Below are 25,384 nucleotides of genomic sequence, written 5' to 3'. Positions count from 1 at the left end.
GCCTCTCTCAGTAGAAGTACCACAAGACTCTGTCTTGGGCCCCTTGCTTTTTTCTATCTATACATCCTCCCATGGAAAACTTATATCCTCATTTAGGTTCCAGTACCACTGCTGATGAGAGGCAAATCTATAGTTCCTCTCCTGATATCTCTCCCTCTTTACTCAATCAGATTACCAACTGTCTCTATGCAATTTCCTCTTGGATGTCTTCACACTACCTCCAACTCAAACTGTCTAAAACTGAGCAGCTTCTTATCCCCCTCTCCTAGACATGCCACACCTGACATGTCTCTTACTGTAGGGAACTCTATTCTCAACACCTCATCCCATGTCCGCTGTCTTGGTGTCACAACCGACTCTAAACTCACATCTAGACCACATATACCAGCACTTATCAAATCATGCCGTGCACTCCTACGCAACATTTCCAGTATTGACCCTTTCCTTACTAAAGAAACTAAAAAATACTAATTCATTCACACATTTTATCATATATTAACTATTGCAGCCTACTCCTACATGGCCTTCCAATGTTCTTGTTAAAGCATGTAACATTTTCAATACTTGCTATGTAACCTGCAAACAGGTAAAACACCTAGGTAATGTCCCACTCAGTTGCCAAAAACATTACAGCTCCTGAGCTGAATGCAGCTGGTGACTGGACTAGATCTTGCAACTGCTGCCAACTATTGGCTCACCGACTATTTCCTGCTCAGGACCAGCAGTTTTTTGCAGTTTGAGGAGAGAAAAAAAATACAGGAGTATTATATCTGGGAGGTACCAAATGTGATATGTTAAATTAAAGTCCCATCTTCACCTGCATTCCTGCCAAGGCATGTTGAGCCAGCTTCACATTCTTTGACTCCAAAGCAAGTTGAAGGGGCAAAAGACATTTCTCTCTGCAAACAAACCACATAAATAAAAAATTACCAGAAACTGTTTAGTAAGTCTGCAATGTATTTCATTTATCTATTATCAACCATGTACAATTATTTTTCATGAATGTATTAAGGGGACGTATTATCTTGATAGTTTAAATATAAAAATTAATTTCACAAGCAATCTGATATTGACTAAAATGTAAAACAATATTGTGTGCATAAATACTGTATATAAACCAACAAATGTATCATTACACCAGGGGTGCCTGGACTTTAATGAGTTGTGATCTACTTTTTTTATATAAAATTTGTCACAAAGATCTACTTATGCCAGATTTAAGAAAAATCAGTGTGTTTTCACATACATAGTACACAGATTAGCAGTTACAAAGTCCAAATCTATGAACAAAACACATCTTCTGTGGGGCTTTTAACTCACATTTGCCTTTTGTTTACCAAGCCTGTTGGATTTCATCAATAAAGTGTCCGGGTTGTCACTTTACAAATGATAATTGTACTTTGTGTCTCTGAGGTACAGTTTTACAGAAATTTGCAGCTGCAGCACATTTCAACAAAATGGAGAGAGAAAGAGAGAAAGAAAGAAAGAATATTTAAGGACCAGTGTGTGTAGTCTCAAGGAAGCCTGTTATATTTTAATTGACCAAGCCTGCTGAATTTGAACTTAAAGGGATATGAAACCCTACATTTTCTTTTGTGATTCAGACAGAGCACACAATTATAAAAATGTTTACAATTTACTTGTATTATCAAATTTGCTTTGTTCCCATAAAATTCTATGTTGAAGAGATACCTAGGTAGGCATCTGGAGCACTACATGGCAGTAAATACTGCTGCCATCTAGTGCTCTTGCAAATGGATAACATTCTTGCATAACTGCTGACATATAGTGCTCCAGAAATGGGTCGGCTCCTAAGGATTATGTTCCTGCTTTTCAACAACAGATACCAAGAAAATGAAGAAAATTTGATAATAGAAGTAAAAAGTTGTTTAAAATTGCCTGCTCTGTCTGAATCATGAAAGAACAATTGTGGGTTTCATGTCCCTTTAAATCATAATTAAATCATTATGGCCAATAAGAATATATTATATATAATATATAGAATAGAAAGACAAAAGGGTTGGTCAGCAGGCAAAGCAGGATTCAGCAAAAGGCATTAATGATGTCATCACAGTGCCGCAGGCATATGAGACACCAAACAACAAGCCGCCTTAGCAACAGCTGAAAGGAGTGGGGCGGCACCCCAAGAATTCTGATTACAGACAAAAGGGCACCCAGAACTTTAGAAAATATTCTTGAAGCTGTAGTCAGACCAAATGGAAGAGCAACAAACTGAAAGTTCTTGTCCAGAAAAGCAAACCTCAGAAACTGGTAATGTTCTCTGTGAATTGGAACATGAAGGTAAGCATCCTGTACATCTACTGCGGACATGAACTGACCTTGCTGAACAAAAGGCAGAATAGGCCTGAGTTTCTATTCTGAAAGATGGAATCCTTACAGATTTTTTCAGAGTTTTTAGATCCAGAACTGGTCTGAAATAGCCTTCCTTCTTTGGAACAATGAAGAGATTTGAATAAAATCCCATCTACTGATCCTGCAACGTGACTGGAACAATCACTTCCAGATCTGAGACAGACTGAAAAAAAGCTTGAGCTTTTACAGGATTCCTTGGAAAATTTGACAGAAAAAAACCTCTCTCTCTTGTTCTGAATCCAATTCGATATCCCTGAGAAACAACATTCTAAACCCAGGGATCTGGGACAGACAACAACCAAGCCACTCCTGGATCAGGGGCCACACCTTCATGCAGTTTTAGAAGAAGGAGCGGATTTTCCTTCTTAGGCTTGTTCCAGTTAGCATTAGGTCTCCAGACTGAACCAGAGGAACCTGGCTTTTGAACAGATGAGTCTGTTTTCTGTTCCCTGAAAGGAAAAATAGACAATAATCTAGATTTAGAAACCATATCAGCAGACTAGGATTTAAGACATAAGGCCCTCTAGGCAAGAATTGCTAAAGACATGCTTTTGACATTAAACATCATAATATCAAATACAGCATCTCAAATAAAAGAACTCGCACTCTGAAGTACAACCAATGGATTTGAACTAACAGGGTCATCAGAAAACTGCTCTGAAAGACTAGACAACCATTTAGTATAAGCAGCAGCCATATCATCAATATAAATAGCTGGTATGGGAATATAACCAGCATATAAAAAAAGGCCCTTCTATGAAAAGATTCTAACTTTCTGTCTAAAGGGTCATTAAAAGAAGTACTTTCTTCCAAAGGAATAGTAGTACAATTAGCCTGAGTGGAAATAGCCTCATCCACCTTGGAAACTGCTTCCCATAACTCTAGATTAGCAGCAGGTAAAGAATATAACTTTTCAAACCTTGCAGAAGGATTAAAAGACACTTGTGTCTTAGACCATTCCCTAGCAATCATGTCAGAGACAGCATCAGGCACAGGGAAAACCTCAGGGAGATTAAAAACAGTCCTAAAAACGGAATTTAAATTATTACAACGTTTATCATCAGAAGCTTTAGATTCTTTAACCCCTAAAGCAATCAACTTTAAACAAAAAAAGAGGAAAAACCAGGTTCAACTTCAGATGAGGAATCCTCATCCCCGCAAACTTCACCATCTGAAAATACAACAGTATCATTGGGCTCAGGACATATATCACTTATAAAAGGTAAAATCTAAACTGACCATTTATGCTTATTTAAAGGCGGGAGAGCAGCCACCACCTCAGAGACTGCAGCCTTGATAAAAGTTTTTATGGCAGGAGGCACTACTTCTGCATTAATCTGTAATGAACAAAGAGCAGGCGCATTAATACCCAAAGAAACAGCATTAGATTGGTGTGTATGCATTAAAAAATCTAAACATGAGCCTCATAAATGAGCTGAAGAGGGCACTTCTGCTTTTTACAATAAGCACACCTAATAATGGTTGAAAGGCGTTTAGGAGACTCAGTTTCTTGGGAAGATTTAGGGACAAAATCCTGCTGCTACATTATAGCATATGGCAAAGCAATGTAATAAACAGTATAAAACCGCTTAAAAAGGCAATTGAGGAATGGAAACCATTACAGCCACCTAAGTAGATTTGACAGGAACAATGCATGCTAAGTGGAGCTGAAAAGGACAAGAATAGAATAAAACAACATTACCTCTGAATGTGCGCCATACAACTGACAGTTTAAATGAGATTGAGTGCTCCAAAAACTTAATGCGTGCATAACCGAGCAAATGTGCGCTAACCCGACGTATGTACACCAACGCGCAGGAAAACTAAAATGGATGTGCGCTAACCCGACAGGCCCTGCAGCTCCTAAGGGACGTGCGCTAACCCGATGAGCGTAAACCAGATGTACACAATCCCAACACATGAAAAACTAAGCGTGCTATCAAAACCGCTTTGCGCAAAAGCAAGGGAATAGTGAAAGATCTGTCCCAGGGCCATATATAAAAATAAAAAACAAAAAAGTGCCCATAATATATCTAAATGAGTGCCTACATGTTTTTAAAAAATAAAATAAAAAATAAATAAATATATATATACATATACATACTCATCAATAGGCACTCATCCATTAGCAATCAAGTAGCAGACAGCCAAACCAGTACTGAAACATACCAGCAAATGTTATGGAATAGGAGGATATTGTAGATCCATAAAGGGAGACAGAAGACATGTCCATGCGACCTATTACAGAAGGTTTATGAAAGATTTCCCACAAGCTGAAACCATAGAATCATAAACCATACCCGAAATACATCTCTCTGGCAAGCACTGTACTCTGAGGAAAAACCGGGCCTAAATATACAGTAGAAAACCCCTTTCTCTGAAGATCACATGCACATCTTCATTCTTCAACCACCTCCAACGGAGGCAAAGTAAAAACTGAGGTTTGTGTGAGGTGGGAGGGGGTTTATAGAGATCTTGGGGCTTGGGAATCTTTGCCTCCTCCTAGTGGTAGATAAGAGTAATTCCCATGAGTAATGGATAGTGGACTCTCACCACCCGTATGAAAGAAAACAGTATTCAACATAGAATGCAAACTTAAAGAGGGAATTCAATGGGTGCATTCTGAGGAATTCAGAAACCTGGCCTTGTTACATGCTAGATTACTAGATATATGACGGGGGTTCATTTATGTATTTCCCTATATTGACAAAGGTAAGGAGTAAAGATAACGCACATTAAGAGATATTTTTTTATTTTTTTAAAGGGATCTCATGACTATAAAAATATAAAAATGTTGCTATCAAAGGTACAGTTTTAAATGGTTTAAAACATTTTTTTGTATGTAGATATTTGCAATACAGATTTATTTATTTCTGATGTTTTTATTAAAATGAATTTGAACTATGGCTTCAATACTATGTACCAGTAAGTATGTATGAATATGTAAATTTATATACCGTTTATCAAAAGGTTTAAAGGAAAAAGAAAGTCTAATTTTAAGATTCCGATCAATAAAAACCTTTTGGCTTATTTTGTTATTTCTTTAAATAAAATCCAAACTTATCTCTGTAGTTTTCTATTAACATTACCCCCCCCCCCCCCCAAACAGTTTTTTTCTCTTTTTTCTCAAGAACGTTTTGGCTTGTGCAGACAATGTAAGGTACATCTCCCAATATTTTGCAGACACTTTTAATGACAGGGAGGAGAGTGGCACTTGTGGGCAGTAGCTCACTGGTGTTTGGTGGGTGGGGACAAAGCAGGAGGGGCGGAACCACATGTGTGCTATGGGTGGGATGGTGTATTGGGCAGAGATGGTCATCTTGTGGTCAGAGCCTGTGGAGGGTTCCTGGAAACTGGGGCATTCACCCTTACAAAGGAAGCTGCTGAAGGGACTCTGGGAAAACCTCCCAACCTGTGACAATCCCATAAAATCCATGATAGTTGGGACGTATGTGAGGCAGCTTACCATTGGCTGCATGGACCAAACCTTTCTTTAAAAAAAACAAAGCTACACTAGAAGCATAAACAATGCAAAAAGTTTTATTTTTTCCTAAAACAATTTGTTTTGCAGTGGAAGAGATAAAGGTAAAATATCACTTCTAGGCCCTTTATGGGTTTTTCCCCCCTTCTTTTAAACTATAAAGGTAGACATTTAGTGATCTTAAAAATACTCTCTCACCTAACGCAAACCAAATGCAGATCATGCATGATTTTTAAATCAACCTCAAACGCCCAAAGGATCTTAATGGCACTTTGTTAGTAGGAATGATACAGGTCTAATACAAATCAATGAATGTTTTGCAGAAGAAAGCAATAACTTAATGCAAAAAGACATTATGTAAGAACTCTGGAACTGCTTTTATAACCACAATTATTTTTATAGCCACATTTCTATCATCTTGAACCTCTGCTGCTGAATCATTTCAGGTCTAGGCTTTACCCTCATTGCATTTAAACATCTCCAAAAGGGCTATTGTCTAAATGCAATTCAGTCAAAGTCATGCTATAAACAAAATGCATATCTAAAGTAATACACACTGTTCTCCTTCTGACTTGCTATAGTTAGGACTTGAAGGGACATAAAACATAACATTTATCTTTCATGACAACTTTTCCAATTTCTATTATTAAATTTGCTTCATTCGGGACCACCCACCTCCCAGATTCCCTCCCACACCTCCCGCCGGCACCAGCAGATAATCGTTACAGACGGTGACACACACCATCTGTAACTATCAAGCATCTGCCCTCATATTGAACCGGAGCCCCGATCGCGCTCTGGTTCCATATGCAGGCAGATGTCTGGACTGTAACTTAACAGCCGAGACTGCTGAAGCTTCCTGAAGATTAGACGTATATATAGATTGTACGTCACGATAGCTAAAGTAACGCACAAACTATATATACGTGCATTTGGGTGAAGGGGTTAAGGGAGTAGAAATGCACTACTGTGAGCTATATCAACACCAGGTAATTCAATGACAAGGAGGCATATATGTGCAACCACCAATCAGCAGCTAGCTCCCAGTGGTACATTGCTTCTTCTGAGCCTACCATTGTATGTTTTTCAATAAAGGATACCGAGAAAAAACATCAAATTAGATAATAGAAAAAAGTCTGTTTTAATTTTAAATAGACTTAGAAATGAATTGAAAAGGCTTACAACCAAATTAAACAATCCAAGTTTGATCCAACTTTTGAAACAAACATAAACATATGCAGGGGTTAAACACATTTATTTTCAAGCATTAATATAATAATAAAATGCTCTAACATCTCGCAGCATTTTCTTTTTGCACTTTTATGTTCCCCTATTTTTCAGCCGTATGTAACTTTGGATTGTGTGAATGAATGTCTTTGAAATGTTACAATTTAGCTACATGCTTTCTTACCTTAGCTGGTAAGGAGTGATTTTTGTTACACCCTCTGGAGTGTCCAGGATTTCTGGGAAAAAAAATAAAAAAAATAATTGAATTAATTACAGCTATTATACTACAATATCCAACCACACATCAGAAGGGAAAAGGATAATGTGGGTGAATATGTTTGTCTATGCGTGAAAGACTTGAAAAAATATTAAAAGGGGCATGAAACACAATTTTTCTTTCATTATTCAGATAGAGAATACAATTTTAAAAAAAGCTTCCAATTTATTTCTGTTATCAAATTTGCTTCTTTCTCATGTTATTCTTTGTTAAAGAGATTTCTAGGTAGGTAGTGTGCGCATGCCTGAAGCACTACATGACCAGAAATAGTGCTGCCATCTAGTGCTCTTACTAATGTATAACACTGTTGCAAAATTGCTGCCATATAGGGCTGCAGACACATGCACACTCCTGAGCTTACATCCCTGCCCTACTTTTCAACAAAGGAAAACAAGAAAATGAAGAAAATTTGATAATAGAAGTACACTGCAAATTTGTTTAAACTTGTAAGCTCTATTTGAATCATGAAAGAAAAAGTTTGGGTTTATGTCCCTTTAAGTGGTTTACCTTTTTTGAAATGCAAGCTTTATTGAAATATTTGAGTTTACATGACAAAGTGGTTTACTTTTAAATTAAAACATATCAAGAAAAGTGTGGTACTTTCCCATTACACAAGACAGCTGCCTCTTTGGTTCTCTCAGTGACTAACATGGTCTGTTCTCCCTATTGGCACATTACAATAAAATGTTCTTGTTTGGAAATAACATCACAGGATACAAATCCTCCCCCCCAAACTGCTGAAAATTGAATATTCCAACTCTTCAGCACCCATAGAAAGATGGTGGGTGACCCCCCCCCCCACACACACGTCCAGTAGAAACAAGCTTACTCAGGCCTCTTTTTTTTTTCATAAAAATGTATTATTGTTTTTGTAATGCTAATTGTTAGCAGTTAACTAGATGTGTCACAAAGTACTGATGTATCAAACAAGATGTGAAACAAAAACACTGATATATCTAAAGACAATTTTTTATTTATTTTTTGTATGCCCCACTCACATATTTTACCTAATATGATGTGAATAAATCCCCTCTGAATGCTGCACAGAGGTGGCAAACTTTTATCCAGTGGAATGAGTAAACACGCAAATTATGCACGTGAGGCGCAATATATTTTGTTCAATACAGAAAGATAAGCGTTCTACCAGGTACGAAAACAGCTCAGTAGCTTGTTCTATGGCGAGTTACCACCTATAGCAGCCTCTTTTAGCCCAATTGTGTTTTTCACAGAGAAGAACTTACCCATAGTATATCAGTCTGATCCCGCCGAGTAAGGTCAGTCCAATCCTGATGTACTAAGCAATCCTCCTCTGAGCATGGAACATGGCAACCCCAGACAATCGTTTTAGCCTTGTCAGTGAGATGCAGCCATATTCCTCTAAGCACATTGGGCAAGGAGTCCACGTCTGGATTCCCCATCAACCTTAGGGAGACTTCCCAAGGGTGATAATTCAAATATATACAGAAAGAGAAGTGCTGTACCAGGAACAAACAACAGCTCAGTAGCTTGCGAGTTACCACCTGGGAGCAGCCTTTTTTAGCCAATATATTTTGTGGTTTCTCCAGTCTATTGTCTGCTACAAAATGATAATTGCTACAGAAATGCAAAATTCTGTCATCATGTTATAAATAGCAGAAAACTAAAATGTAAAACACCAACAGAGAGATCACATGAGTCTCAGAGATAACCACCCACATGCTGTATGGGCAGGTGATCTGTATAATGAGAAAGTTAACTGGCACATATTTATTGCCCATTGGCTAGAATCTCAACACCCACAGCCATACTGTCTGATAAGCTTTTGGATTATTAAGCAGAGGCATATTTATTTTTGTAGTCATTAAACAAAAATAGATATATAAGTAATACATTTTAAAATGCCCACTTCTATACAATCCCCTTTTAAGCCCTTTCTGAACATAAATGGTGTTGCCAGGTGTCCAGTATTCAACTGGACTGTCCAGTATTTTAGTAGGCTGTCCAGTAAAATCTTTAGAAAAATACTGGACACATAAATGTCCAGTTTTCTTTTTTTAAAGTCCTTGAGTGTTAGTTAAAGCGACATGAAACCCCAATTTTTTCTTTAATGCAAATTAAATAATAGAAGTATATCAGAAAGTTGTTTAAAATTGTATACAGAGTACAACTTTCCAATTTACTTCTATTATTTAATTTGCTTCCTTCTCTTGTTATCCTTTGCAGAAATGTTTATCTAGGAAAGCTCAGGAGCAGCAAAGAATCTAGGTTCGAGCTGCTGATTGGTGGCTGCATATACAATATATATATATATATATATATATATATATATATATATATATATATATATATATATATATATAATCTTGGCCCGTCAATGCCTGAAACTATGCATCAAGTAAATCAAAAATTAAATAAGGAAGCTAGATAAAAATCAAACTAAAGGAAATGTTTAAAAAAAAAAAAAAAGATCAAAAGAAGATAAGTTTAAAATATATCAAATAAAATTAAAATCAATCTGAAGTTTAAAATAACTGTCAGCTTTCAACCAGATCATGTCCTTCTAAAATGTATTTAAATATGAGGTTATAATGGTCTAGAACAACCTTATAAAAACATATGACAATCTTGCAACATTAAAGGTTAGTATCTTCAAAAAAAGCAATAATGGAAAACTTATCACTGCAATTTATTGCTGTAAGGAAAACACTAGTAACACCCAATTTATTGTTTGTCCTCTACAATTTCTTAGTAGACCGGGAATAATGGAAGTTGGGCTAGAAAAATCCACTAGTTCCTGACAAGGAAGAAATGTTAGCGAACGATTAAGTATTTTACTATATTTGAGGGGTTTAGTAACTTTTTTCCCCCCTGACTGGTAAACCTTAGTGATGTTTTTTCCAGTCCTATATGTACACATCATTAAAGGGACACTGAACCCAAAATTTTTCTTTCGTGATTCAGATAGAGCATGACATTTTAAGCAACTTTCTAATTTACTCCTGTTATCAAATTTTCTTTATTCTCTTGGTATCTTTATTTGAAATGCAAGAATGTAAGTTTAGATGCCGGCCCATTTTTGGTGAACAACCTGGGTTGTCCTTGCTGATTGGTGGATAAATTCATCCACCAATAAAAAAGTGCTGTCCAGAGTTCTGAATATAAAAAAAAACTTTAATTGAAAAAGAAGGCATCTAAGATATCAAGAGAACGAAGACAAATTGCTAATAGGAGTAAATTAGAAAGTTGGTTAAAATTGCATGCTCTATCTGAATCACAAAAGAAAAAGTTTGGGTTCAGTGTCCCTTTAATTACCCGAATTAGGTGTTTAAAGATCACTATTTTGGAAAGCAATAAGCTTACTTTATACTTACTGTTGTTGTAGAAGTGTCATGGATGTAAGAGGAGACCTTATTGCTTATAATGCCCTATGTGTCTTGCAGAGTGAAGTGTAAATAACTTCTTCTAATAAATAAATTGCTCTTGAGCTTCAAAACTTACCTTCGTCATCACTGCTACTCAAAACCCATAATCATGTTCATCATTAATGAAGGATGCTAAAAGGAAGCTTGACCCCCTCTAAAGTGTGATTACTAAATGACTTGTCTGCAATTAATGAGCATTTCCATAAAGAGGGTTGAAAGTATGACTGGTTCATACAAAAGAGTTGTCAAAACACTCGAACAGCATAGATGGAACATTTTCTTCAACATATGTGTGAAACATAGATGATAACCAAATAAGATTATAAGATAGAACTTCCTAAATATGGAAGGTCCAGACAAGGTACAGGATTATTGCATGCTTCCCTATCACTCATCTGATGTATGTCAAAACACCTGAAAATTCCTAAAGGATCATTCCAGGATTCTCCACCATCACAGTAGCCTAAGGAACAACTGGACAATGCATAATTGCCTAGATGATCAATAACAATCAATATGCTTTGCCTCTATTGCAGAAAGCAAAATTACTAACCAGAGAAGAATTATCAGCAATGTCTTATAAGAGATACATGCATAATATGTAATCCATCAGTTTAGAAACTTAAAGCTGATTGGTGTCTAAATGTAGCCACTAATCAGCAAGTGCTGCCCAGGTTCTGAACCAAAAATGGGCAGACTCCTAAGCTTACATTCTTGCTTTTTCAAATAAAGATACCAAGAGAACAAAGAAATATTGATAATAGGAGTAAATTAGAAATTACTTAAAATTGTCTGCTCTATCTGAATCATGAGAGTATAATTTTGGCTTGACTATCTCTTTAAAGGAACATGAAACCCCAAATCTTTCTTTCATGATTCACATAGATCATACAATTTAAACAACTTTCCAGATTACTTCTACAATCTAATGTGGTTCATTATTCTGCTATCCTTTGTTAAAGGAGCAGTAATGCACTACTGTGAGCTAGTTAAAAGACAGTGACAAGAGGCGTATATGTGCGGCCACCAATCAGCAGTATCTAAGCCTACCTAGGCATACTTTTCAAGAAAGGATAAAAAGAGAACCAAACAAATTAGATAGATATAAATTGGAAAGGTCTTTGAAATTGTTTACTCTATCTGAATAATGAAAGAAAAATTGTTTGGGTTTCCTGTCCCTTTAATGACAAAATACATAAAGGAAACTAAAACATAACTTTTATTGGAAAAAGTCATAAACCTTTTATATTTTAAGCTTTGTGGGAAAGAGGCAAAATCAAGGATATTATGTAGTTACTTCTATAACAAGAGAGCAAAGAAATTTCCAATCAGAACTTACTTTGGTTGCAGCCTCATTTATTTTTTATTTTTGTGTGTGAAGACATTCTGCTGTGATGAGATTCTGCAAAGTAATAAGAGCATACAAAGGGCTCCAAGTACAATTTGTTGCAACTACTTAACTTTAATGAAGGAGAGTGTGATTTCCAATAACACTTAAAATGGTAGTAGATAAATTGTAGAGTGAAATTTGAATTTTATATTATTTTCACATCACAAAATATTCCTCTTTTGAATTTTCTTAATTCACTGACTGAATGCTTAGTTCACCAGCTGACTGCTTAGTTCACCGGCTGACTGCTTAGTTCACCGGCTGACTGCTTAGTTCACCGGCTGACTGCTTAGTTCACCGGCTGACTGCTTAGTTCACCGGCTGACTGCTTAGTTACCCGACTGACTGCCTAGTTCCCCGGCTGACTGCCTAGTTCCCCGGCTGAATGCTTAGTTCACCGGCTGAATGCTTAGTTCACCGGCTGAATGCTTAGTTCACCGGCTGACTGCTTAGTTCACCGGCTGAATGCTTAGCTCACCGGCTGACTGCTTAGTTCACTGGCTGATAAGTCATCCAATAGTTGTTGGCTAGTTTCCCTAAAAACACATAAAATCACACTTTATCATATAACAAGCAAGAGTAACAGGTATGACAGGGTAGAGAGGTAGCTTTAAAGGGCTATTATAGTAAATAATTACACATTCTAATCTGTTAGAGCATGCCATTTTAATATGATTGCCCCTATAGTACTGTGTGTTTAATCCCCAGAACTAGCTCTGCTGATTGGATCAGCAGGGTCTTCGACTTGGGACTAGGGTCTATAGTCTTAAAATTACATGCTCTAACGGATAAGAGCGTGCCATTTTTTATTTTATTTTTACTATATTGGCCCTTTAAAGGCATTAAATGTACAAATACATTCAATTTAAAGATATAATGCTCATCTCTTTTCTTTTTAAGCCACCCAGAAATTCTGCATTGCTGCTTCTGAGATGGACACGGTCAGTTAGTCAATCTTCAGATGTGTCCTGCTTAGGAATAATGCAGGAGTGATCTAGGTACTTAATTTAACTATGTATTTAACTCATGGAATGGAGTTAAACACAAACTGCAAAAATTTGATTTTTCATAAAAATAAAAATCTCAACAATATAAACGAATTTTTACAATAGATAAAAAAAAAACTAAAGTGCAATACAAATGTTAAATCAAAATTTCATGATTAAGAAAGGAGGAGGAAAAAAGGAGAGGATAGGCAGTACATGTTTTCTTGATGGGAATATAGAATATGTTTTTCAGGGGGGGGGTGGATTTGTTTGTTTTTTGGTCGGGAGGAAAAGATGGGTACATGCAAGGATTTTGAGGCCACATACAGCCTCCAACACTGCTCTGGGACGCCACTCAATCGCTCCATAACCAGGCCCATTATATTTCTTGTTGCTTTTTAGGCTCCTGTTAAAATCTTTAACCTACAGAAAAAGAGCAGTCCTTGGTCATTTCCTGGAGCAGCGGCTGCAACAGCCGATTGTTTGCTTGCTTGCTTTAAAGCTCCCTTAAAGATGTTTATTAATTCTAAAACTAGTAACACTAGTTACAAAACGCTGCAAATCACAAAAACTGTGTTAGTAGCACCTCAAAAGTAGATTGAACAGAAACGTTTTGAGTGAGGAAAATAAAGGTTTAATTCTGGCTATATTGGCAGAGGGATACAGTGAGCGTCAGAATGCTTCCATCCTTAAAATTTCAAAGATGGCGGTTCATAAGAACAAGGTCAAGCAGCAGACATTAAGCACAACAAAGCTACAGACGGTTCACACGATTCTCCACTGCCTGGGATGACCACCAACTCATTCACATGTCACTCAAGAACTGTAGGATGACATAAAAGTGACAGTTTAAAACTCTGAAACTTGTTCAAAACCAAAATCTTATTTCAGATTGTTCACGTATTATTGCAGAAAAGAGTATGGATGGTTTAATTATTATTATTACCCTGTATAATGATACCAAATAGCAAATTGTGAAAGTGAAAAAAAACCTCTCTCTAAACTCACTGGCAATCATCATCAGTACTGAATCAATTAGCCAACATGTTTTTATTTTTGTTCTCCATGTATATTTTGCTTCTATTTATGACTGTGTAAACCCCTTGCTAAAAGTCTGTTTATTATAACTTTTTGCATTTTTACTTAAAGGGACACTGTACCCAAATTTTTTCTTTCGTAATTCAGATTGAGCATGACATTTTAAGCAACTTTCTAATTTATTCCTTTTATCAAATTTTCTTCATTCTCTTGGTATCTTTATTTGAAATGCAAAAATGTAAGTTTAGATGCCGGCCCATTTTCGGTGAACAACCTGGGTTGTCCTTGCCGATTGGTGGATAAATTCATTCACCAATAAGTGCTGTCCAGAGTACTAAACCCAAAAAAGCTTAGATGTCTTCTTTTTCAAATAAAGATAGCAAGAGAACAAAGAAAAATTGATAATAGGAGTAAATTAGAAAGTTGCTTAAAATTGCATGTTCTTTCTGAATTACAAAAGAACATTTTTGGGTACAGTGTCCCTTTAATATATGTAGAAGAAAACCTGATGCACTGGTTATACTCATGGTTGTTCGAAGAAATTGTTACAGGGGCAATAAAATTAAATACGTCCAGACAATAAACACACACACAAACATATATACATTGTGACAGTAAGCTGGGCCTGGTTATAAATGGAAGATATGAGTATGTCTCCTTTCAGTTAAAACCCCAGGGAGAGAGTGTGTGTATTTGATTGTGCAGTTGGTAAACTGTATTCTGGGTCCCTGGGGTTGGGCTAATTGGGAGAAGGGTGGGTCAATATCCCAGACAGCTGTGAAGCTGTCCAGTCCAGGTTTTTGATAAAGCAGCTAATCACAGGTGTGGTTAATTAGGAGAGTTACCCAGCTAGAGGAGCTGGTGTGTGTTAAAAGACTTTTGTTCCTGTGAACTGTTAAAAAAAGGACATTCTTTTTACAAAGCACTTTTGAAATGCTGGGATATGCTTGAAAGTACTGCTATTCACTAAAAGTACTGTAAATTGCTGCAGAGGAAAGATTACTCTCTTTTGAAACTGAACTGCCTGTTTGTTGTTGCTGTGAAAATAAACTACAGTGGACTGTCCTGTGCTGCATTTGGAGTGGGATGGAATGGAGGAGTGGGCATGGCCTAATTCAAAACTTTCTGCCTTTCTGGAAGCTCACTCCACACCACTGTACAATGCATGTTGGGAATACAAGTCCAGAACTGCAGTGGCACAACACAGTGAGGGAAATAGAGAACTGCAAATTACAGAATACTATGTAACGCCCAGAACACTGTGCTTCTTCCTCTAAAATGGAGCTAAGTTCAAGGTAGTTTATAAAAAAAAATGGACATTAAAATGTTTTTTTTTCTGAAGTTTGTACTATAGGAAGGGAGGAAAATCCAGGGGGCGGGAGATGCCCCCTTTGCTATATTGTAAACAAAATTTGGGTAGCATGACTAGTGCAAACATCTGTGCTTCTAATGGATTGGAATACCATAGAAAAGACTGCAAAAACTTCCATAACTGAATATATTTTTTGCATGGTAACATCTAATGGATGCCAATAGGGAATATTATATGATGATTAAAGTTCCCATAAAAAAATACATTTAAACTTAACCCCAACCAAAGTGAAAATCTGAGTTTACATCAAACACAGAAGAACATGGAATGCATGTACCATTTGTTTCATCATTTTTATCCCAGTTCATTACTACATCAGTTCAGTGTCCTCCTTGTCAAATGTATAATGCATAACTCTGAGAATAGGAAAGAGTAGGAGTTTTTAAATGTGTGTGCTATACTAGTCAAATATTTGAGAACTGCATCTCGTATTTGCACAGGTTTCATCACAGCTCACAACATAGTGCCTAAGGAAAAAATCTCTTGTGAAAAATGAAACAGTTGTTTTAGTATAAGACAATACAATATTACATTTAATAATGTCAATACAGGTACAAAACCCTTTATCCCAGCTGCTTTAGACTGGAAAAGGTTTAGATTTTGTAATTAGAATGATACACACAATCTCTTCTCACTACTGTATTGTAAAAATAGAAATAATTTACCATACTAATTTTACACAAAGAACAAGTTATCAATACTGACAACACAGTTGCTGCAATATGGTGGCTCAAGAAACGCACGTGCACATCTCACTTAGGTATGCTCTTCAACAAAGGAAACCAAATAAATGAAGTACATAATAATAATAAACATAAAATAAAAAAGTTTATATGTTTGTTTTATTTTGTGCAATTTCTATCTGAAATGATGAAAGTTTAATTATGACTTCCATGTTACTTTCAAAAAACTAATTTGAGTTGCTGACATGGGGCCAGTAACAGTTAAAGGGACAGTCAACACCAGAATTTGTGTTGTTTTAAAAGATAGATAATCCATTAATTACCCATTCCCCAGTTTTACATAACCAACACAGTTCTAATAATACATGTTTTACCTCTCTAATTACATTGTATCTCAGCCTCTCCAGACTGCCCCCTTATTTCAGTTCTTTTGACAGACTTGCATTTTAGCCAATCAGTGCTCACTCCTCGGTAAATTCACGTGCAGGAGCTCAATGTTATCTATATGAAAAACATGAACTAATGCCCTCTAGTGGTAAAAAACTGTCAAAATGCATTTAGATTAGAGGCGGCCTTCAAGGTCTAAGAAATTAGCATATGAACCTCCTAGGTTTAGTTTTCAACTAAGAATACCAAGAGAATAAAGCAAAATTGGTGATAAAAGTAAATTGGAAAGTTGTTTAAAATGACATGCCCTATTTGAATCATGAAAGTTTTTTTGGACTTGACTGTCCTTTTAAGACAATGCTAATTTTCAAAATATAAACAACTAGAAAAGTCTATTAAAATAGCATGCTCTATCTCAATCATGAAAGTTTAATTTTGAATGTCCTCTCCCTTTGACTATGCGTTTAACCAGTTACTGTACAGTGGCATTATTTCTCAAAACATTTAACAACTGCAATAATTAATAAATAAATATTTTTTGAAATGACTCAGATGTGAATTCATTATCTCCTTTTATTAATATAAACTTGTATAAAAGCAGCACATATTAAAAACACGATGCAAAAGCTTTACATTGATTTGTAAATTAAAAGTTAACAGCAGTCTTTAAATACCAATCACCAGCTAGCTCCCATCAATGTATTGCTGGTTCTCAGCCAACCTAGGCATGCTCTCCGACAAAGGACATAAAAAAAACAAAGTAAATTTGATAACATAAGTAATTTGAAAAGTCTCTTAAAATTACATTCTCCATCTGAACCATGAAAGTTGAATGTTGACCTTCATGTCTCTTTAAATAAATGCTTGTTGGTAGCTATGTTTAATACAGTCCAAGTTGGACTCGGAAGACACAACACTTTACAATTCCTTATCAGGAAATGGTTGGTGAGCCAATCAGAAGCTGCATGCGCACATAACCCAGTTCTCCTCAGTACCAGCATGAGAGCACTCCTAACTATTTACTTTAACAACGAGTTTAACCCCATGTTTGGGGGATTAATCACATAGTTAACTAAATATTTTGATAAAATGTTCTAACAATTTACAGCATTTAATTATTACATTAGCATGTCCCTCTTGCACCTTGTAGTATTAGAAATCACCATTAATAAGTATTAGGATTTTTGTTGCTGTTACCAGTTATTAGGTTTACAAGTTGAATATTTGTGGGTTAAAAATTAAGTATGTAGCAGGGGTAAGCAAACAACATTGGAGATAAAATTAAATGCTTTAATCAATTCTATTTCTAACATACTATTGTTATTATTATTACAATCGATCTTTAAATACATTTGCCATGAAACTTCTTCATATAATAACTTCACAGAGAATATTTGTCTACCTGGTAGATTAAGCAAGACGAATATCTGTTGTCTTAGAGTCACATTAAAGTTACTAGATTATGTGGAGTGATTCATAAGACTTACCTTGCAATTTTATTCAAAGTTACAGACTATGTTAAATTACTGCTTTCATTATTTTTGCTTGTGCTCACATTATTTACAGTGTTGATGTCTTGCATCATCGTTGAAGACTTTCTGCCAAATTGTTCAACTGAACTATTGCTTGAGACCCAGAAGAAAACTTTGAGATGGCTTTTATCACACTAATTGAAAAGGCCAGAGGCAAAATGTAACCCATATAGGGCAATGCTTCATTTTCATTGGTGAAATGCTATTCCTGGAATGCAGGGTCTTCTACTTGTCAAAATCTGATAGCGATGGTTCTCAAACCTTTACAGGTGATCATATAGCATGTTCCATAGACACAACATTTACACTGAATATAAACAAAGCAAGCTGGCTGCACTCAGTATACTGTCTGACAGCAGAGAGAACACTACTTCCCTGTTTATACGTCTAACTACTTGCTTTTGGGATCAAAACATTCCATGCATAGACAAAGGCAATTATGTGCAAGAAGCACCTAATATATTAGTCTATTTCTGCATAAACATATACATATCACAGTCTGCCCCTAGCCCACACAGAACTCTCAGTGTATAAAGCGGCAGCTACTAAAAGACGCCTCCTACAGAGGCTGACACTTCCCCTGCAGGGAGAGCTCCATGGCGGGAAGCGGCTGTAGCAACCTCTCTTCTCTAGTCTCTTCCATCCCAAGCCTCATCACAAATAACCACACACTGGGCACAAGGTGCCAGAGCCGAACCCTTATGCAACAACATATTTACTACAGCCTCTCAGTCAGCTCTCTCAGTCTCCTGCTTCAACACAGTGACGGCCCGGGACTGACACTGACTCTCTTACGAGTCCGATGACAGTGACAGATACCGCACATGAGGACTCGGCACTCGGCAGCAGCTCCCTCCTGCTTCACAATTGTTCCCGCCAATGCCAGTGCCAACGCCAGTATGAGTCCGACGTCACTCACATCCACGCCCCGCACGCCCCCCGGCAGCGCTGACAGCTGACTGGCTGTCTGGATTAGCTCCATCATAGAGGCGGTTTGGAGAACCGCCTCTATTGGAGCGTGGTATGTGCTTGGTGAGATACCACTGGGTGGCGCTAGCTCGTAGTGAGTTACTAACACTATGAAGCATCCATGTTGTGCAATCAATGGAGGGGAGCTGAAGGATAAGGATAAGGATTTATGCAGGGATGATTGGGATCGCATCTGGTGGCACCAGCGGAGGGAGGGGGGGACAGAAAAAGTTGATGAAAAAAAACTCAACTTTTTTTTTTTTTAACTTTTTTTTTTTTTAAATGAATCATTAAAAAACTTTTTTTTTATGATTTGACAAGGGAGGCGCTGCCTCCCCTGCCTCCTATTACTGCACGTCACTCCAGGAGGACCCCACTGCTGACACAGAAATGTAAAAAAGCCAGATTGGCGTTTGACAAAAAAAAAAAAACTTACCTGAGGAGGTCAAACTCCTTTTGGGAGAATGTGCTGTGGACAGACGAAATAAAATTACAGCTTTTTGGTAAAACCCATCATTCTACTGTTTTCATAAAAAGAAATAAGGCTGCAGTCCCTACAGTCAAACATGGTGGAGGTTCACTGATGTTTTGAGGTTGCTTTGCTGCTTCAGGCACTGGATGTCTTGACTGTGTGCATGGCATTATGAAATCTGAAGACTACCAAAGAATTCTGTGATGCAATGTAGGGCCCAGTGTCAGAAAGTTGGGTCTCCGTCAGAGGTTATGGGTCTTACAGCAGGACAATGACCCAAAGTACACGTGAAAAAGCACCCAGAAATGGTTTAAGACAAAGCGCTAGAGAGTACTGAACTGGCCAGCAATGAGTCCAGATATCAATCCCATAGAGCACCTGTGGAGAGATCTCAAAACAGCAGTTGGGAAAAGGAACCCTTCCAATTTGAGAGACCTGGAGCAGTTGGTGAAAGAAGAGTGGTCCAAAATTCCAGTAGAGAGGTGTAAAAAACTCATTGATTGTTACAAGATGCGATTGATTTCAAATATTTTTTCCAAGGGGTGTGCTACCAAATATTAAATTGAGGGCGCTAATAATATTGCCCAGTCTATTTTTGGAGTTTTGCGTGGAATGTGTAAGACTTTTTTGTTTTTTCCTCCACTTTTTTGTGTCATACCAATACAAACAAAATAAATAAACACGAGAATGCCTAAACATTTGTAATTGCAACAATTTTCTGGACGAAGTGGGTCATTATCTGACCGAAATGCAGGGGCGCCAATATTTTTGACCATGACTGTATGTATGTATGTAAAACATTTTTGAAGAAATCCAGAAGAGTGCAAGTTGTTCTTTTTGATATTTAGAGCTCTATTTTAAGTGAGAGAGCATTTCTACATTGAGATATATATATGTATATATATATTTCAGAAAATTGGTGTAAGTGCACTCTCACCAACTCTTGCAACTTGTCAGGGTGCTGTGAAGGTAATTGTAGAAATATAGCAAAGAAGCACTCACTGAACTTACTCCAACTGAGACAAAAGTTTAATGCAATATAGTGACGTTTCGGGACAGCAACAGTCCCTTCCTCTGACCAATTAACAATGTGTGAAAAGAGCCCTTAAATAGGCTCCAAATTACCCTCCCCACATGATTGACCAATGACGGCCAAAAAGATTCAACACACCCCTCATAGTGACCAATAGCAATCAACAATAGATAGCCAAATATACATATCGTGAAAAATGTGTATAACAAACAATCATAAGTACAGTTTAAAATAGGACCCTGAATCGTCAATGCAAAGGGGCAATCTCACTCCAATGAAGTGCAGAGATAGGCAAGTAAAACATAAAAGTAAAAGTACAAGTAAAACAACAAAATTGGAGATCGTAATTCCACCAATCGGCAACGACCTAACACTCATAGCCCAACACGTCATCGCTGTGTAACCATAACAAATGCCCCCCTGTCACTAGGGACGCACACATCTCCAAAGTTGAACTAAAGTATTAACACTGAGCCGCATCAAACACTCACTCCGAGCGCTGCACAGAAAAGTCTTTTGAACTGTGTTAAAGCATAATAACCAATTCAATGATCGGTCTTCATCTCTGTCGGCAAAGGCCGTCAAAACATAATAAACATAAAAAAAAAAAAACTTCTTAGATGAGCAGTCAATATTGACTGCTCATCTAAGAAGTTTTTTTTATGTGGATTGTGTTTTGAGGTGATTCTGCTTATTATGTTTTTGGAGCACCACACGTCTATTTCTGATGAGCAACCTATGAAGACTGGATGTGGATAAACCTTTAATAATCAGAGTCTTTGTTTGGTGAAATAACACTGGTATGCATATAATATAGTTAAGACTGGAATTAAGGCTGGTTGTGGGAGTGTCTACTATCTCTATTGAGATGCCGATAACCTATTAAAACATTGCGGCACTACGACACGCCTAGATGTGGGCGGACTTGTCCCCGATTGGATGTTCCTCGCCACTTTGTTTACCTTAGTGATGAGCGATAATGCCTCCATAGGGTGATAGTGTGCGGCACAAGTTGTGTAAGCTAATCGAAATTAGATGATTTATGATTCTTATGGGATTCTTTTGGGTCACTGTAATATATATCAGATTTGATATATTTATAGATACTTTTTTGGGGGTTTTTGTGATATATTATGTTTTGACGGCCTTTGCCGACAGAGATGAAGACCGATCATTGAATTGGTTATTATGCTTTAACACAGTTCAAGAAGACTTTTCTGTGCAGCTCTCGGAATGAGTGTTTGATGCGGCTCAGTGTTAATACTTTAGTTCAACTTTGGAGATGTATGCGTCCCTAGTGACAGGGGGGCGTTTGTTATGGTTACACAGCGATGACGTGTTGGGCTATGAGTGTTAGGTCGTTGCCGATTGGTGGAATTACGATCTCCAATTTTGTTGTTTTACTTGTACTTTTATGTTTTACTTGCCTATCTCTGCACTTGATTGGAGTGAGATTGCCCCTTTGCATTGACGATTCAGGGTCCTATTTTAAACTGTACTTATGATTGTTTGTTATACACATTTTTCACGATATGTATATTTGGCTATCTATTGTTGATTGCTATTGGTCACTATGAGGGGTGTGTTGAATCTTTTTGGCCATCATTGGTCAATCATGTGGGGAGGGTAATTTGGAGCCTATTTAAGGGCTGTTTTCACACATTGTTAATTGGTCAGAGGAAGGGACTGTTGCTGTCCCGAAACGTCACTATATTGCATTAAACTTTTGTCACAGTTGGAGTAAGTTCAGTGAGTGCTTCTTTGCTATATTTCTATATATATATTGTAACAGGAACACTTTTAATCACTGTCTTCTAGGGCACAAATGCATCACAGGACAGTCCACTGTAGTTTAAAAGGCTTTATTTTTCACAGCAATAACAAACAGGCAGTTCATTTTCAAAAGAGGGAAATCCTTCCTCTGCAGCAAAGTTAAGTACTTTTAAATGTGTCCCAGCACTTCACAGCATTCCACAAGTGCTTTGTAAAAATAATGTCCTTTTACAGTTCACAGGAACAAAAGTCTTTTACACAGTGTAACAAACACACACACCAGCTTCTGTAGCTGTGTAACTCTCTCCCAAGGCCTAAGTGAGGTTGCTATTTAAACCCTCACAACTTCTAATTAGCCACACCTGTGATTAGCTGCTGGACAGCTTCACAGCTGTCTGGGATAATGGCCCACCCTCTCTCCAATTATCCCAAACCCCAGAACACAGTTTATCAACTGCATAATCAAATACACTCTCTTTCTCCCTGGGGTTTTAACTGAAAGGAGAAATAGCATGTACAATGCTTGGTCTTAAACATCTTCCATTTATAACCAGGCCTTGCTTTCTGTCACATATCCTCCCCCCCAGCCCACACCCAGTGGGTTGAGCGACCATGGACATCAATGAATGTACCCGAGACAAACCATCAGCATTGCCCTGCAAAAGACCAGCCCTGTGCTCAACAGTAAAATTGAAGGGTTGCAAGCTAAGAAACCACCTAGTAACCCTTGAATTTGTTTCCTTATTCTGACTCATCCATGTGAGAGGAGCATGATCTGTTATTAATTTAAATTTTCATCCCAACAGATAGTACCTATGGGTCTCTAAAGCCCACTTAATGGCAAGGCATTCTTTCTCCACTATAGAATAGTTCTTTTCCTGTGAAATAAGTTTTCTGCTTAGGAAAATGACAGGATGCTCTTCTCCCTGACACTCCTGCGAGAGAACTGCTCCTAAACCAACAGAGGCATCTGTCTGTACAATAAAATCTTTAGCGAAATTGGGGGGTTACCAAAACTGGATGGGCACAAAGGGCATCTTTCAAATGCTTAAAAGCTTGTTCTGCTTCTGGGGACCATTTTATCATAATTGGGGCCCTTGCTTTTGTGAGATCTGTCAAGGGTGCCGCAATTGTAGCGAAATTCGGGATAAACCTTCTATAATAACTAGTTATCCCAATAAATGCTCTTACTTGTTTTTTAGTTAGAGGCTGTGGCCAGTTCTGTATGGCCTCTACTTTTGTTGTCTGAGGTTTAACTAATCCTCTACCAATAGTATAACCCAAGTACTTAGCTTCCTGTAAACCAACAGTACATTTTGCAGGATTGGCAGTTAACCCAGCGGACCGTATTGCATCAAGTACTGCTTGAACTTTTGGAAGATGGGATTCCCAATCTGTACTATAAATTATAACATCATCCAAATATGCTGCCGCATAACGAACATGGGGTTTCAGAATTATATCCATCATCCTCTGGAATGTTGCCGGGGCCCCATGTAAACCAAATGGCAACACTGTATACTGAAATAAGCCCTCTGGGGTTGAAAAAGCTGTCTTTTCCTTTGCTTGACTAGTGAGAGGCACCTGCCAATACCCTTTCGTTAAATCAATTGTAGTGAGATAACGTGCTTTTCCTAGCCTTTCTATCAACTCATCTACTCTAGGCATTGGGTAGGTGTCAAATTTGGAAACACAATTAAGCTTACGAAAGTCATTACAGAACCTTAATGAACCATCCGGCTTTGGAACAAGCATGATTGGACTGTTCCACTCACTTTGTGATTCCTCAATTACCCCAAGCTTTAACATTTTTTCTACCTCCAGTTTAATAGCCTTTCTACGAGCCTCAGGGACCCTATAGGGTTTAAGGCAGACCTTCTTCCCTGGTTCTGTTATTATGTCATGCTTAATAACATTAGTTTTTCCTGGTACCACAGAAAATACCTCTTTGTTCAGTCTAATAAAATCCTTGACCTCTCGCTTCTGATGTACAGATAGGGTTTCCGATATATTTACCTCTGGTTCAGTGACAGGGAGTTCTGTAGGTTTTAAGGCAACTAAAACTTCCCTATCTTTCCAAGGTTTTAACAGATTTATATGATATATTTGCTCAGGTTTCCTTCTCCCTGGCTGACTTACTTTGTAATTAACATCACCCACTTTCTCAATTATCTCATATGGGCCCTGCCAAGTAGCCAAGAATTTATTTTCAACTGTAGGGACCAGAACTAACACCCTATCCCTAGGTTGAAACACCCTGGCTCTAGCATTACGGTTGTAGCTGTACTTTTGTGCTTCCTGTGCTTTTCCCATATGTTCCCTTACAATGGACATGACAGCTTCCATACGATCCTGCATTTGGGAAATATGTTCAATAATACTTCGATAAGGTGTTGTCTCTTGCTCCCAAGTCTCTTTAACTATATCTAGTAATCCCCTGGGATGCCGCCCATATAACAGTTCAAATGGTGAAAAACCTGTAGAAGCCTGGGGAACCTCCCTGATAGAGAACATTAAATAGGGTAACAGAAGGTCCCAATTTCTCCCATCTGTGTCAATTACCTTTCTTAGCATACTTTTGAGAGTTTTGTTAAACCTTTCTACTAAACCATCAGTCTGAGGGTGATATACTGAGGTCCTTAGTTGTTTTATGCCAAACAACTTACACAATTCTTTTGTAACCCTGGACATAAATGGAGTTCCTTGGTCTGTCAAAATTTCCTTAGGTATCCCGACCCTGCTAAACATTAGCATGAGTTCTTTTGCTATGGACTTTGCAGAGCTGTTACGAAGGGGAACTGCCTCAGGATAACGTGTAGCATAATCAAGGATTACCAGTATATACTGATGTCCTCTAGCAGATTTAACCAGCGGACCCAACAAGCCCATAGCAATTCTTTCAAAAGGCACATCAATTATAGGCAAGGGCACTAAAGGGTTACGAAAATCTTTAGCAGGAGCTGTAAGTTGACACTTAGGGCATGAAGCAC

The 25,384-nt window shown here is 37.5% G+C and overlaps 1 protein-coding gene across 1 annotated transcript in view; it reads right to left on the bottom strand.

The window, feature by feature from the left end:
- The window catches only part of ARFGEF3 (ARFGEF family member 3), a 400,722-nt gene that overhangs the window by 368,195 nt on the left and 7,143 nt on the right, over positions 1-25,384 (bottom strand). The window contains exons 2-3 of the mRNA XM_053710627.1: positions 7,266-7,317; positions 818-899 (exon numbers count right to left, since the gene is read on the bottom strand). Of these exons, the coding sequence (XP_053566602.1) occupies positions 818-899; positions 7,266-7,317 (134 nt within the window). The remainder of the gene's footprint in view (positions 1-817; positions 900-7,265; positions 7,318-25,384) is intronic.

The sequence above is a fragment of the Bombina bombina genome, chromosome 4, assembly GCF_027579735.1.
Source record: "Bombina bombina isolate aBomBom1 chromosome 4, aBomBom1.pri, whole genome shotgun sequence".
In the NCBI taxonomy this organism is placed as follows: Eukaryota; Metazoa; Chordata; class Amphibia; order Anura; family Bombinatoridae; genus Bombina; species Bombina bombina.
The sequence above is the reverse complement of the archived record's forward strand: the minus strand, read 5'-3'. Positions and strand labels throughout refer to the sequence as shown.